This window comes from Erinaceus europaeus, chromosome 14 (genome assembly GCF_950295315.1).
Source record: "Erinaceus europaeus chromosome 14, mEriEur2.1, whole genome shotgun sequence".
Taxonomy (NCBI): domain Eukaryota; kingdom Metazoa; phylum Chordata; class Mammalia; order Eulipotyphla; family Erinaceidae; genus Erinaceus; species Erinaceus europaeus.
Genome location: NC_080175.1, coordinates 21,337,296 through 21,354,141, shown reverse-complemented (window position 1 = coordinate 21,354,141; position 16,846 = coordinate 21,337,296). Strand labels below are relative to the sequence as shown.

General features: G+C 38.7%; 1 protein-coding gene across 3 annotated transcripts in view; it reads right to left on the bottom strand.

Moving 5' to 3' along the window:
- Positions 1-16,846, bottom strand: part of SORCS1 (sortilin related VPS10 domain containing receptor 1) — a 633,466-nt gene that overhangs the window by 50,111 nt on the left and 566,509 nt on the right. For all 3 annotated transcript variants that reach the window (XM_060171368.1, XM_060171370.1, XM_060171369.1), the window contains exon 19: positions 2,602-2,788. In XM_060171368.1, coding sequence (XP_060027351.1) covers positions 2,602-2,788 — 187 coding nt within the window. The remainder of the gene's footprint in view (positions 1-2,601; positions 2,789-16,846) is intronic.

Genomic DNA, 16,846 nt, shown 5'->3' with positions numbered 1-16,846 from the left:
AAAACTGCTTCTGAAAGCTTTTAGGCTTGAGATTGACAGGAAAAAGTCAGTGATGGTCTTGTTCTAAAATAGGATCAAACACACAGTACTTCTCCAGTCCTTTTTTCCCTCTGAAGGAAAGTCCAATGTGACTCATCCTGGTAGAGGAGGGGGAATAAGCAGAAGTCATGATGATGGTAAAATCAATGGGTCCTTTCAGAGATGGGTACTAAGAAATTCCTCTCCACTATTCCAAGCTTGGGATCCATGATTGCTCAACAATTTGTTTGGCTTCGTATGTTAACTCTCTTTTCAGTCACCAGGTTCCAGATGCCACTAGGATGCTGGCCAGGCTTCCCTGGATTGAAGACCCCATTAATGTGTCCTGGAGCTCAGCTTCCCCAGAGACACACCTTACTAGGGAAAGAGAGAGGCAGACTGGGAGTATGGACCGACCAGTCAACTCCCATGTTCAGCGGGGAAGCAATTACAGAAGCCAGACCTTCCACCTTCTGCAACCCTCAACGACCCTGGGTCCATGCTCCCAGAGGGCTAGAGAGTGGGAAAGCTATCATGGGAGGGGGTGGGTTATGGAGATTGGGTGGTGGGAATTGTGTGGAGTTGTATCCCTCCTACCTTATGGTTTTGTTCATTAATCCTTTCTTAAATAAAAAATTTAAAAAAAAAAAGAAATAATGTAAGAACCTGCTTTTGATGTGGATTTTAAATATATCTGAGGCTTTTTTTTTTTTTTTTTTTACATTTCTGTTAGTTTGTTAGAGACTTGAGAGGGACAGTCAGAGGGTGGGAGTGTAAAAGAAACTACAGCACTGAAACTTTTTTCAGTGCAGGAAGGAATGGGGCTCAGACCTGAGTTGAGCACATGGCAAAGCAGAACATTATCCAAGTGAGTATTTCACTGGCCCACAGTTGTTGTTTTTAACAACCTTACTTTTATAGATAGTACAAAGGAGTTAATTCTTATCTCCATGGCCATGCTGACAGTGGGGTTACAGTCTATGAGATAGGACTGATCCAATCAGTTAACCCAAGCCAAGATTAACAAAATTAAAGTCAGAACACAAAACTGTTCAAATCATCTTCTACTAAGGTTAGCATGAAATAATTTTAGTCACTCACCAGGTCAGTGAGAAAAAAAAAAGTGAACTAAGAGCCCTGCTTTTAGCAACCAGTACTTTAGTATATAGGCAAGTTTTGTGCTGTTTTTCTTTATACAATTTATAGTAAGTCTAGAAGAGGATTAAGTTAGGGAGGCATTATTCAAGGATATGGCTGTGTTTGGAATAAAGAAAATCTAGAACAATCAGAAGGGTAAATGGGAAAATTAATCTGAACAAGAATAGTGATAGAAAGTCACTGCAGAAGGTAGATAGCACAATGGTTATGCAAACAGACTCATGCCTGAGGCTCCAAAGTCCCAGGTTCAATCCCCTACACCACCATAAGCCAGAGCTGAGCAGTGCTCTTGTTAAAAAAAAAAGAAGAAAGGAACTAGCTTCAATTTAATTAAACTATTTCTTCCTTTCTCTCTCTCTCTTTCTCTCTCTCTTTTTTCTTACCAGAGCACTGCTCAGCTCTGGCTTATGGTGGTGAAAGGGATTGAATCTGGGACTCTGGGAGCCTCAGGCACAAGAGAATCTCTTTACATAACCATTATGCTATCTACCCTCCAAAAGTAAAACATTTTTCTACCAAAACAAAAAATCATATGCTAATTTAGGGTCCCCATGACACACATTTTACCAAACATAATTTAGGTGTCCTCATTGTCTCATATTTAGAGCTACATTTAGAGTCTCCTCCAAAGGGGCACTATTTCCTGATATTGTTTCCTAAACATGGTTTACATTATTTTCATTGGTATTCTAACAGCACAGCATTCAAATGTAAAAGTCCATTAAAGATTATGTAAGCAAAGGTGTAAAAGTCTAAAAGTATCATTATGGCTGGAGGAGATAGTATAATGGTTATACAAAAAGACTTTAATGCCTGAGGCACCAATGGTCCCAGGTGCAAACCTCAGTACCACCACAAATCAGAGCTGAGTGATGCTCTCTGGTAAATTATTAAAAAGCAATAAACAGGGTGGGGGTAGATAGCATAATGGTTATGCAAGGAGACTCTCATGCCTGAGGCACCAAAGTCTCAGGTTCTATCACCACCATTAGCTAGAGCTGAGCAGTGCTCTCATAATAATAATAATAATAGTAGTAGTAATAATAATAATAATAATAGTAATAATAATATAAAATAAGAGTATCATCAATAGTGATATAAAACCTGGGAAGAGAAAAACTAATCAGATGGGGAAAATCTTTTGGTCTGTGCAAGTTTTAGAGGATTAGGTTTAGTCACACACGGATTTTCAGCAAGTCTCTCAGGCTCAACTCAAAGGCATTTGGAAAAGGCAGATTAAGTTCAAGGAGAGCAACATGAAGCAAGTCAGAGTCCAGAATTAGTTACTTTCCATTCTCAGATTTGCTTCTTTCTTTCTCAACACTTAGTCCCCTTATTCTCCTTTGAAATCTGAAATTTGGGGCTCTATATTAAAAGGACACAATCTTTAAAATATGTCATAAACCAACAACAGTAATAACATACAAGTTACATGTAAGTACAGGACGGCGCTGTCAGACCCCAGACTGTTGTCCACCTGTACGGCCACTCGAAAAATCCCCACATTGTGATAGACATGCTTGATTCCATCCTCCATGGAGCTGAGGTTGACGTAAGACACTGCAATGCCATCCCCAAAGTCCACCTGGATGAGCGTTCTCTGCACATCACCCTGAAAAACAACATCAGAGGAGAGGGAGTCAGTGGGTGGCTGCTTCTGCATCTGGAAATGGGGTCTGTTTTGGTCCCTTGTTCAGTGATAATGGCAGCCCTGGCTCCTTCCTACAGCTGGGAGCATCTGTCTGTGTTGATAGAATCACAGTGACTTCTCTTGGTAAACAGAAGGTTAGTAAGATGGTTGCTCTCCAAAAATGAAGGGCACTGACTACCAAAAATTTCATGTTTTGAAAATTAAGAGTTTGATTAGCTGCTCTAATTTGACATTCAGTTGCATTGAAGGTTCTGTTTACAGCCTTGCCATGCACATGAATAGAGAAGGTGTTCATGCAGCTTTACAAATCTGGCCTAGTTGACATGATCATGGACTATTTTCTGTGTTAAGAGTTCAGAATTCCTCTTGGCCTGCTTTTCTAACCATGCTACAAGAAAGATGGATAACACCTTAGTATTGGACTAAGTCCTATATTTTTAATTAAACATTTTAATATATTTATTCATTTATTTTGGAAAGATACAGAGAAACTGAGAGAAAATAGGGGTATGTTGGGGGGAGACACCTGTAGCACTGTTTTGCTGCTTGTGAAACTTCCTCCCTGTAGGTAGGGACTAGGGGCCTTGAACCTGAGTCCTTGTGCACTACAATGTGTGTGTTCTGTCAGCTGCCAGTGCCCGGCCTTTTCAGACCTATTGTCATTTAAAGTGACTAATGTTAATCCTCTCATACTTTTTCCTTTTATGCCATCAAGCTGTTCCTATGTCATAATTCCTACTGTCTTGTTCAGAAGAGAGAATCAAGCCATGCCTACTTATTTTACAGACGACAAAGCTAAAATTAGGCAAGGCTAAACTACCTGTTTAAGGTTAACATAACCAGTCAGTGGCAGTCCTGGGATTCAAGTGCATCTCTCTGGGATTTCTTTTCATTGTTTATCAATAGATCACAGAGTCACAGGTAAAGCATAGTGATGTCATCAGATTTCAAGTCATGCTGGATGTCATCATCCAAGTCATCTGGCTTTTTGGGTCAGGCTTCATCACCAATTCTCTTAAACAGGCACACTTACTGTCTTTTTTTTTTTTTTTCCCCTCCAGGGTTATTGCTGGGCTCGGTGCCTGCACCATGAATCCACCGCTCCTGGAGGCCATTTTTCCCTTTTTTTGTTGCTCTAGTTGTTGCAGCCTCGTTGTGATTATTATTGCCATTGTTGACGTTGCTTTGTTGTTGGATAGGACAGAGAGAAATGGAGAGAGGCGGGGAAGACAGAGAGAGAGGGGGAGAGAAAGATAGACACCTGCAGACCCGCTTTACCGCCTGTGAAGCGACTCCCCTGCAGGTGGGGATCTGGGGGCTCGAACCGGGATCCTTACGCCGGTCCCTGCGCTTTGCGCCACGTGCGCTTAACCCGCTGCGCCACCGCCCGACCCCCCACTTACTGTCTTAACACAAAACACTATTATGAAAAAAGACACACTAGTAATTATAAATTCTAAACATTTTTTAGGATTTTATTTATTTATTAAATGAAAGAGATAACAGGAAAGAGAACCAGAATATCAGTGTGGTGCATGTGCTGCCAGGGATCAAACTCAGAACCTCATACTTGAGAGCCCAACACTTTATCTACTGTGCCACCTCCCAGACCACATAATTATAAATTCTGTACCACTTATTTCACACATAAATATAAAACAATGCAGCTGTAAAAGAGTTGCAATATACCTTTTACAGCTTGATCAGAATCACACATTTCTAAATTTCTCACACATGCCCCCAAAAGTATGTTTTATCAAACCCCAGACCAGTACAAAGGCCTTCAAAATTATAGTTGAGATTTTTAAAGAAGTTTCTAGGACCCAATTGATAAAAATCAACTTCCTTCACACATAAACCATCATCTAATATTTTTTTTGTTGCTTGTTTATTTTGTTAGTCTTAAAATTCTATTTTGGCGGGGCCAAAACTTTTGATAAGTAAATATATTATTGAATAAGTAAGGCTCAGAAGGTATATATTTTGAAAAGGCCAAATGTAACATGCTGACATTTACAAATTAACTCACAGGGAAAGAAAAAGCCATCTAAATCCTATGAATCTATGTGAACCTTCTGCTGTATGCTCAGCCAAACATGCGTGTGTACATGGAGGGGCACACATGGCAGCTATACTCAATAAGGACTTGGGAAATATTCCTAGGGAAAAGAAACTTCACCAAATATTCATAAGCCCAGCCATTATGCAATTACTTGAATTCCCTTCACTCTATGTTTTCCTGGGTTTCCAAAAGAATTGCTGTTGCAACTACAGTCATGAACATAAAGCAAAAGCCCATCCTTTAATCCACTAACAAAATCATTTGGGATAGGTGTTCCATGAGGAATATCAGAAATAGTCATGATCATTTGAAAAAATAAAACAAACAAAAACCAGAAGTAAGCAAACTGTTTCAAAGACTTTTTTGAGAAATATGGTGGTGTTGGGATAGGGTCACATCTTGTCTCAAGATCTGGATGTTGGCTCAAAGCTGGCACCTTTTGCGCCTGCCACCCATGGCTCATGCAGGTGCTGAGCTGGCACATTCGATGTACCTACTCATGTTAAAACAGACTTGGCACACTTGGTGGAAGAGTGATTGCTCACTTTTAAGATGATTGCATCAATAAGGGTATCTGCCTATTCCCCTAAAATAGATCTACTAGCTTTTTCCAAAATGGAGACCCCCAAATCTCATTTGCTATATTCTTTCCTCTAGGCTCCTGATTATTAAACAATTTACTCTGCTTTATATCTTAATGCTTTTCAGTTACAGAGTTGTAGATGCTACCTTGATGCCAACCAGACTTTCCTGGACAGAGGACCTCACTAATGTACCCTGGACCCCCACCTCTCCAGAGCTCTGCCCCACTAGGGAAAAAGAAAGACAGGCTGGGAGTATGGACCAACCTGCCAATGCCCATGCCCATTGGAGAAGCAATTAAAGAAACCAGACCTTCCACTTTCTGTACCCCATAATGATCCTGGGTCCATATTCCCAGAGGGATAAAGAATATGAAAGCTTCCAGTGGAGGAGATGGGCTACATAGTTCTGGGAATAGGCATTGTGTGGAATTGTACCACTCTTATCCCATGGTCTTGTTGATCATTATTAAACCAATAATTTTAAAAAGCAGGCTTAAAAAAAGGAGGGGGATGCAGTAATTTCATCTTTGAATGGAAAGAGGGAATGATATATATTTATGGAATAATAATAATAATATGTTCATTGATTTGGGATGAAGAAAGGATATAGTAGAACTAAAGCTTCTCCTTAGACACCGCTTCACTACTATCAACTCAATGTAATCTGATATATGATTAATTATAATACTATTTTTTTTCTCCTCAAAGTACACAGGGTTCTAGTAGTCCTTAGTTTCATATACCAAGGTAATATGTATTGGCAAAGGCTTCATCTGGGCATATTGGGGAAAGTCTATCTGATTCTTTGGAGAAACTGATTTAAAAAAAAAAAAAGTACCTGCTATACTGCTGGTGTAATGCAAATGTTTTTGGAAGATGGTATGGAGAGTCCATAAACCAATAAAAATGGAGTTACCCTGATTCACTAATACCACCCGTAAGGGTTTATCCAAAGGGCACTTAGACATCTGAAGGGACATATGCAACCCTATGTCCATAGCTGCATTAGTCACAATAGTCAAAGAGTGGAAGCATCCTAAATGACCACCAACTGATTTCTGATTAAGGAAGTTATGGGATAAATACTTCATGTTATACTACTCTGTAATATTTTGGCCTGTCTTTGACTTTGACTCTCCTGACAAATTTTCTTTCTTTTTTAAAATTTTTTTTAATTTATTTAAAAAAGGAGACATTAACAAAACCATAGGATACGAGGGGTACAGTACACTCCACACAATTCCCACCACCAGATCTCCATATCCCATCCCCTCCCCTGATAACTTTCCTATTCTTTAACTCTCTGGGAGTATGGACCCAAGGTCATTGTGGGATGCAGAAGGTGGAAGGTCTGGCTTCTGTAATTGCTTCCCTGCTGAACATGGGTGTTGACAGGTTGATCCATACTCCCAGTCTGCCTCTCTCTTTCCCTAGTAGGGTGGGGCTCTGGGGAAGCAGAGCTTCAGGACACATTGGTGGGGTGTGTGTCCAGGGAAGTCTGGTCAGCATCATGCTAGCATCTGGAACCTGGTGGCTGAAAGGAGAGTTAACACACAAAGCCAAACAAATTGTTGAACAATCATGGACCTAAAGGATGAAATAGTGCAGATGAACTGTTGGGGGTCCTCCATTTTATAGATAGCTAGTTGGCATATTTTAGCTATATTTCAAAGGGCCTGTAGCTATACTAGTTTTTTTTTTTTTCTCTGAGCTGAAATCTGATATGCAGGTGGATCCAAATTATTGTCTGGGAAGGTGATGTCATGGCTGAAAAGGGGACAGAAAGCTGGATCAGGGAAGAGAGTAGCTCCCTAATATGGGAAAGAGGTATAAATAGTGTTGACTGTAAACCTCATCAATTTGATTTGGTCTGGGTCCCATATTCAGCTTAGGAGCCTCTGCATCCCTGTAGATCTAAGCTCACATTTTGTGGTCATGAGTAGGAACATTCCAAGCTGCTCTAATATCGAACCATCTTCCTCCTGACAAATTTTTACTTAGAAGTGGATTCAACTCTTATTTCAGTATTACACTTTCTTTCTAGTGGAACAATATAACAATCAAGCATAAAGAAGTGAACATTTTCTCTATTCTTAGTTTTTGGGTGCCTGTTTATTGAACTAGTTGCTTTATATCATACTGCCTTATAGCATATGCTATCATAGCATCATTCTGTCCTGCCTGGACAGACAACCTCACTAATGTGTTGTAACCCTGTTATCTTATAATCTTGTTAATCATTACTGAATTACTAATAAAAAAGTATATAAAAACAGAAGTGAACATGGAAAATAGAAGTCATTGTCCTCATTACTCAGGAAAATCTTGTGTATAATTGAGAGGAACTTCAGTCAAATAAATCATAAGCTCCTGGACAAAACTTTGAACTGACAAATATTCAGACTAACATGGAATGTCCTTTAGATACAAAGCCATTCAGTCTCACATGCCCTAACTTAGGTAAAGAACTGAGAAAACTACATCAAAAGAAGTAGCCCATAAAGGTACAAAACCCACACAAAATCCACATGGGGATTTCGCAAGGGTATCACTGCTTTGTGTAGTAGAAATCAGGTTACTACAAAGAAGTCAAAATAACTGAGGGAGTCAAAGGTATGTAGGTTTATTGGTTCCTGGAGCATGGCTTCAGAAGAAAAAAAGAGAAACAAGTGTTACAGTCACTCAGTACTCACAGTCTCAGTACCAAAATGAGACTCCAAGACTCTCCCAAAGGTAATGAGGACCCAACACAGATTTTAAGTAGGTTCATATGTCAGATAATAGTTCCTGCAAATGTAGATAGAAGACCTGACTTCGTTCACTGAACTGAAAGCCTGGTAAAGAGTGAAGTATCTTACTCCCTATCAAAGCTGACTGAAATTCTTTACAAACACTTATTCTCTAAAGCCCTAAAGGTTACCAGTCACCAAATGTATGTGAAATGGTACTGAGGGAAGAGAAAAATGGAGTCTTGGAAAGAGTTTCTAATCCATCCAACCTGAACTACAGACTAGACCTCTGATTAAAGTCAACTTATATCACACAACTCATTCCTTTCTTCTTTGTAACCAGAAGCAACAAGAAGGAAGAAATGAAGTGGCTCAGTTGCCTTGCTAGAGTCAAAGAGAATAAAGCTGAATGGAGTAAGGAATAATACATGAGAAAAATCTCTTAAGTCACTACAACTCATTGAAATTGGCTCTCTTTCCTTTGTGTGGAAGAAGAAAACAACTGAGACTACTGAGTGAGATCTGAGCTGGCTTAGAAACTATCTACCTAGCCTTAGCACCGCCTGCTAACTCTTTGTGCTGTTTCTAAAGGCACATATTTTTCTCCATATGAAAAATGGGTCAAATCCTTTCATGAATTCAACAAACAAGGATCTCAAAGAAAATTTTTTCAGGAGTTATTTTTTTCTACCATCTGATGATGGGGAGCATCTTCAAGTATTTATGAAGTGTCATTACATTGTGGTTACTTTTATGCTGCCATAAATCTTTGAATGTATGTGAAATTACAGATCACTGAAATCTATCTAACAAGAATGGAGCTTTCATGGTTTTGGAGTTAAATCACACAGAAGGAATTATAATCATGATTTTTTCTTATTAAGTTCCAGTCTTTGTATGTAAATTGAAATATTAAAACAATGAGATACAGATCAAAGTTTAATTTTAGTTCCTTACATCAGATTTAATTTAAAAGTCTTAAATTATGCAATGAATTGCATTTCTTTATTCTTACAGCTGTTTAAAACAGATTTAATTATCTTCTGAAACATTCAAACAGTACAGTCCTCTCAAATAAATGCCTTCCAAATTGGTTTTGTTGAGTTCTTGAAGACTGATTAGCCCCTTTGTCATTCATCATCTGTGTCCAGGTTCTTGCATTAGATTTCTCAGTGAAACTGACTTATTATGTTGAAAGTCTATAGGCTCATTAGATTCTCATTAGGAGTCCAGAGGGCATCCATCTTGAGTCTTCAGATCTACCTCCTAGTGGATGCTGGAGTCGCACCCAAAGCATACATAGTACCTTTCATTGGTTTCTAGAATTCAAATGTTTTTGGGAAATAATTGGCTTTCAAAACACAACTTAAGGGACTCCTCTCCTCCCCTTCTGGTTGATTCACAGAACAACCATTTCATCTCCTTTAGGAACCAATGGTAGATAAATTGTGTGTGTGTGTGTGTGTGTGTGTGTGTGTGTGTGTGTGAGAGAGAGAGAGAGAGAGAGAGAGACAGAGAGAGAATGCATGTGCACACACACGTTACTTCAGGGCTATTGGATTTGCCTCAATGAGTCTGGACTGTAAGAAAGTTTGGATCATATACCTTGTTGCTTCTAGTGAAGATTCTTTCATTAAACTATATTTGGAGAGAACTCTGAAATGAACAGGGCTGAGGGTCCTGAACAATAAGGCTTTTCATTAACTTCAAGAGAATTAATTGATTCTCTGTGATTCAAGATATGAAATCTGGAATGAATTTGTTATGAAGCCATTATTTTCACCTAATTGTGGAATGTTCCTTTACATGCTATTTGCAAGAAAGTATTCCATCCATTTCTTGTACATCTTAAATCTGCAAAATTTTGTATCAGGCACATATCAATATTATTATACAATGGGTAATGAGCTAATATCAGTATACCTAGTCTTTGATAATCCTTTGCCCATAAATATTCCCTTCTTTGCTCTAGTTTTTACAATGCTTATGTTGATATTCTTATGTTAGAATTAGGACATGCACTAGTATAGAACAAAGGAAAGGATTTAGATTTCAGATGAAGACTCTAATCTGTTTCAATGTCATTCAAATTTAAGTCTTTTTCCTTTAAGCATGGGTTTTACTTCTACACTCCTTAGAGAAGCCTGTTCAAATCCACCCAAATCCTTTGAGCTCTTATTAAATATTCAAGTTGAATAGAGATGCTAGAACTGCAATCAGGAATGGCATATTTCTCACCTCAGAGATATTTAATTTGCTACAAAAGAATTCCTATTTAGCCTAAAACATATGTGCTTTTGTGCATATATTTATACAAAATTAAGTCTACCAATTTCTTTTTAAATACAAATATGCATAATACACACATGACAGAAATTGATGAGGTATTTGTTGATAAACATACATGCATTTGTATTTAATGAAGCAATTACTGACTCAGGTCTCTAATGCTTTGTTATACATATGAGAGGAAGTCTATAGGGTGGAGGTGACTTCCTTAAAAGTAAATGAGAACAAAGGAAGGGGGATTTCATCAATTCCAGCCTAACACCAACCTAATTTCTCACTTTAAAGAGAAGACAGTTTGGGGTCAGGCGGTAGCACAGCTGGTTAAGTGCAGGTAGCACAAAGTGCAGGGACCAGCCCCTGGCTCCCCACCTGTAGGGGAGTCGCTTCACAAATGGTGAAGCAGGTCTGCAGGTGTCTATCTTTCTCTCCCTCTCTCTGTCTTCCCCTCCTCTCTCCATTTCTCTCTGTCCTATCCAACAACGAATGGCATCAACAACAATAATAATAACTGCAACAAGGCTACAACAAGGGCAACAAAGAGGGGAAAAAACGGCCTCCGAGCAGTGGATTCATGGTGCAGGCACTGAGCCCCAGCAATAACCCTGGAGGCAAAAAAAAAAAAAAAAGAGAGAAGACAGTTCAAAAGAGACTCAACATCTAGAGGAGAAAGTAGAACCACTACTAAACCCTGAACAACTGAGGTGTAATATTTGATGCATGAATGACAATTATGCCAATTTAGGAAGGTGATTCTTTTACCTACTTTGACATCTGGGGTGGAAAATCTCTGACTCATATCCACCCAATCATGTAATCTGTCCCTGGCTCATTTAGTACCTGGCAGAACTGTTGTTTGAGATGAGTGAGAAGCATGACACTTACATTCCTGTTGTGACGACCTGGCATAAGGTATGAGGACAAGAGTCAGCACCTATATTTAAAGTATATTTAGTAGCATCAACTTTAAATACAAAGAAGATCCTTCAGTACATGGGGAAGAATATACAGAGCTTATATGTTAAAAAAATTACATGTCAAGAAGTTTTGTTTCTTTTGAATTTATTATATTCTTAATTTAGCCTAATATATAACCAAGCCTCTGGAGGAATTGGGGTAAATCAATGGTAAAATCGATGTACCTTTTCTATGACTAACTTATTCTTCCTCCCATGCCAGTACATGTTCCAGCCTGCTTTTATACCCTGTGTTTTCTAATACTCTTTTGATTACTTTCAACCGTTCCAGAATTACCGCTGTCTTTCAATAGAGGTATAACTTTGCACATAGAGGGAAATTCAAGAGAAGACTTGACATCTTTCTTTGCTGAAATGGTTCAACAAACTTATCTCAAACTATGAATCGTCTTAGAAAACTCCAAAGGAAAACACTGAATTATATATTCAGTGGTTTGCATGAATATAGGAACAACCATAAACCAGGCTGGCTTTGGCACATTATTTTGCCTATTCCTGTTACTCCTTTATCTTTGTCACAATCTACTTTAGTCCAACACTTAAAACTTAAAGTTTTAAGGGAACCTTAAAAACTCGCTGAAGTTCTTTCACAAAAAAATAGTCCTTTCTACAGTTAACAATATTTATATACCTTCCCCATGTTTGGGAGCTACTCTCTTCCCTGATCCAGCTTTCTAGCCTTTTTTCCAACTATGACAACAGCCTGGGACTATCTGCATATTAGATGTCAGGCTTAGGCAAAATCTAGTAAAGTCATGGGATCCTTGGAATATACCTAAAATAGACTTACGAGCATTTTCCAAAACAGAGACTCCAAATCTTCATTTGCAATAATCTTGCCTTTAGGTTCATGATTAGTCAACAATTTGTTCTGCTTTATATCTTAACTCTTTTTCAGCCACCAGGTTCCAGATGCTACTGTAATGCCACCCGGACTTCCCTGGGCAGAAGGCCCCACCAATGTGTCCTGGTGCCCCACCTCCTCAGACCCCTGCCCCACTAGGGAAAGAGACAGGCTGGGATTATGGATGGACCTGCCAATGTCCATGTTCAGTGGGGAAGCAATTACAGAAGCCAAAGCTTCCACCTTCTGTAACCCATAATGATCCTGGGTCCATACTCCCAGAGGGATAACGAATAGGGAAGCTATCAAGGGAGGGGATTGGATATGGAGTTCTAGGGTGGGAACTGTGTGGAAATATACCCCTCTTATCATATAGTCTTGTCAATATTTCCATTTTATAAACAAAGATTAAAAAATGAAAACAGTCCTTTCTATCAAAGATGAGTTTCTAGATCTTTGAGTTTTACTCCACGTTCTATATAGCTGCACTATCTTAGTAAATCACTTTGCCTTTTTGTTGTTGTTGTTGTTGTTGTTATCATTTGTTTTGTTCTGTTTTATTGAAGGGGTTAATGATTTACTGTGTAGTTGTTCACACATAAATACAAATTCTCATCTATCCATGGCAGGTGTCTGCAAAGCACTCTTATTCCCACTTAGGTTCTTTTCCATTATCATATAGCATCTGAGAGCCCCCCTACCACCACCACCTCTCCCTACCTTTTTCCCTTACAACTCCCCGATAGTCCTTTGCCTTGGTGCAATACACTCAAATGGCCCAAGTTTTACTCTGTGTTTCCCTTTTCTGATCTTGTGCTTATGTTTTGCCCATGACTTAAATATTCCATATTCATCCTTCTTTTTCTGGCTTACCTCACTTAACGTCCCTCCAAGTTCCATTCAAGATAAGATGAAGAAGGTAACTTCATCATTTTCAATGGCCGAGTAGTATTCCATTGTGTATATGGGCCCAGAATGCATCCGCTGCACCATTCTGCTAGTTTCATTGTGTATTTATACCACAATTTTCTCAGATACTCATCTAGTTAGACACCTAGGTTGCTTCCAAGTTCCAAACTGATTGCTTGTTTGTATTTAAATCTGAGTGTTGATCAGCTCTAGCTTGTAGTTGCAAGAGACTGAGTTTGGGACTTTGAAGCTCCAGGCATGAAAATCATTTTGCAGAACTATTATGCTCCTTGTCACCTAACTTTTGACATCTAGAAAAAGGTAATGATGATAATATCAACTCACAGAGGGCTGCCGAGAGATCTAAGTGTGACAACACAGGAAAGCACTCATAAACTGGACTACAGTCAGTGTTCAGCAAGTCTTGAGTATCTGTTGAGTCACATTTCAGTGCTTATTGGCTTCTCTGAGATACACTTCTTTTCTTTATTCTGCATCACTCATCACACTCACCCACAGTTATGTATCTGATTGTCAGAAAAGCCTTGACAGTTTTTTTTTCTGTTTTTCTATGCAAAAAATGTGTCATGACTTTTCTGACAACCCAATATATACTCCAAAGATCAATAGAGAAATGGAGGTTGTTTCTGTAAGGTGAAACTGGTGAAACATTAACGCAGAATACCATAGTTGGATGTGAGGGTCTCTTGTTGGAATATTTCTCTCAGCTTGGTACCCTACACAGGGAGACAAAGCATCAAGGGGGCAGGTCTGACAGTTGAAGGCCGCAGACTTCTGTTGCTATAGCTCTGCCCACTCAAGTGGAATGAACTGACTTGTTACTTTATTTTTCCCCTTTCTTCTACCCAGAAGGCATGAATTTACACATCTTAGAACCAGATTCTCCAATCTGCTCTCACATCACTCAGCCAAGTTTGAGATGTCTAGCAATCTTTGTTACATGGAAAGCGAAGTTGAACAGATGAGAGCCTGGCCTCTATTCCTTCCCTGGAGGGTATACTCCATCATTTATAGGAAGGCCCAGCTATCAGGAACAGGCTATTTTTTTTTTCAGATCTTTCTTTATTACATCCTTATAGAGGGTAACGTGAATGCCAATGACTGCTTAAACATAAACTTCAAAAGCAATGCTCTTCTGAGTATCATAACCAGGAATTTTATATTCAGGAAGTCAGGGAAATGGCTCAGCAGGTATAGCATATGCCTTCTACAAGTAAGATCTGAAGGGTTTAATACTTAGCATCACATGAAAACATGATGACAGACAAATCCATGGATGATAGAATGGTACTTTGATCTGTCTACCTCTTCCTCTCTCTGATAAAAATATAAAGTTAAAAATTAAATAACAGACGTAGCTCAGAGACAAAGAACATACAGTAAGTCCTGGGTTTGATCCACAACAGCATATAAAAACACTCTAGGCAATCCACAATGACCCTGGGTCCATACTCCCAGAGGGATAGAGAATGGGAAAGCTATCAGGGGAGGGGATGGGATATGGAGATTGTGTGGTGGGAATTGTGTGGAACTCTACCCCTCTTATCCTATGGTTTTGTTAATGTATTCTTTCTTAAATAAAAAAAAAATTAATAAAAAAGTAAATAAAAAAAACACTCTAGGAATGTAGGAATGGGATCCTTATACTTACTATGTAAGTAAACAGAAGGTATGGGATTGATTTAGGAGATAATCCTTCCACAAGAGCTCCCTAAGCATATCCTTTCTTTTTCCTAAAATTCTAAATTAAAAGTACTATACCTCATTTGAATTTCAAAATCATTTCCAAGTGAGAAACTTTGAACATAATATAATGGAAAATATGCAAACCCCTAAGTACAAGTCTTGATTTTTTTTTTTTTTTTTTACAAAATAAATGCTTCTATTAAGCACCAAGTAATTGAATATTACCAGCACTTCCAAATTTTCCTGATATACCTCATCTAAAATCAATAATTTGTTTTACTTCAATCACCCTAAAATGCTTTCTTTACATCTAATTAAACATAATTTTTTTTATTTGCCTCCAGGGTTATAGCTGGGGCTTGGTGCCTGCATTACAAATTCACTACTTCTGGTGGACATTCTTTATTTTTCCCATTTTATTGGACAGGACAGAGAGAAACTGAGAGAGGAGGGGGATATAAAGAGGGAGAGAAAAAGTCAACTGCAAACCTGCTTCGCTGCTTGTGAAGCGTCCCATCCTTCAGGTGGGGCACCAGGGGCTGGAACCCAGATCCTTGCACATGTCTTATGCTTAGTACTATGTGAGCTTAACTGGCTGCACCAGTGTCCCACTGGCTAATTAAATTTCTTTTTCAGTATGGTTTTTCTAATCCAATAGTTTTGATTCAAACTTAACATGAAATAATAGCTTGGTCTTTTTCATAGTTTTATAACATTTGCCAGTATACTATTTTTTAAAAATAAAGATACTGTTATTTTACAAGTATACTGTTCTCTTTTTAATTTTTTTTAAAAATTATATTTATTTATTTATTTATTGGATAGAGACAGCCATAAATCAACAAAGAAGGAGGAGATAGAGAGGGAAATAGGAAGAGAGACACCTGTAGCATTGATTCACTTACAAAGCTTTCCCCCTGCAGGTGAGGACCAGGGGCTCGAACCTGGATCCTAGTGCATTGTAACATGTACACTCAACCAATGCACCACCTGCAGGCCCATCTGTTAATTATTTCTCCTTTTTATAGGTGGATGTTTGATTTATTTCTGATGTCAGTCTCTTAAGATAGCTCTGGGTATGCATATTATTTTACATGTATGTATTCTGAAATATATTCAGTGAGTACATATCTAGAAATAAAAATCCTGGGTCACAGATTGTGCAGATGTTCAACTTCACTAATTAAAGACAAATGAGTCTCCAAAACAATGGTGGCATGCTACACTTCAAATAACCTTGTGTGGGGGCTGGGCAGTACCTCACAAGGCTGAGCATTACCATGCTCAAGGACCTGGGTTTGAGCCCCCATTCCCCATCTGCAGAGGGGATGCCTTATGAGTGATGAAGTTGCACTGCCCAACTAGGGAAAGAGAGAGACAGGCTGGGAGTGTGGATCAACCTGCCAATGCTCATGTTCAGTGGGGAAGCAACTACAGAAGCCAGACCTTCCACCTTTTGTACTCCATAATGATCCTGAGTCCAGACTCCCAGAGGGTTAAAGGATAGGAAAACTATCAGGGAAGGAGTTCTGGTGGTGGGAATTGAACCCCTCTTATCCTATGGTCTTGTCAGTGTTTCTATTTTATACATAAATACATAAATAAATAAAAATAAAGCCTATATATGACAAGCCTTGTATAGCATCACAATCTATGGGGAGGAATGGAAGTTTTCTCCCTAAAATATGGGACTAGACCAAGATGACCATCATCACATTGGCCCAGAAGTTATCAGTGTAAGCAGACATAAAAGAAATATCTAAGGAGTCCATATTGGAGAGGAAGAAGTTAAACTATCACTATTTTCAGATGGAAGTTATATTATGCTCCCTGACTTTATATTACAAAGAAACAGTAATTAAAACAGTGTGGTACTGACACTCAGACCAATGGAATGGGGTAATTAACCTAGTAAAACTAC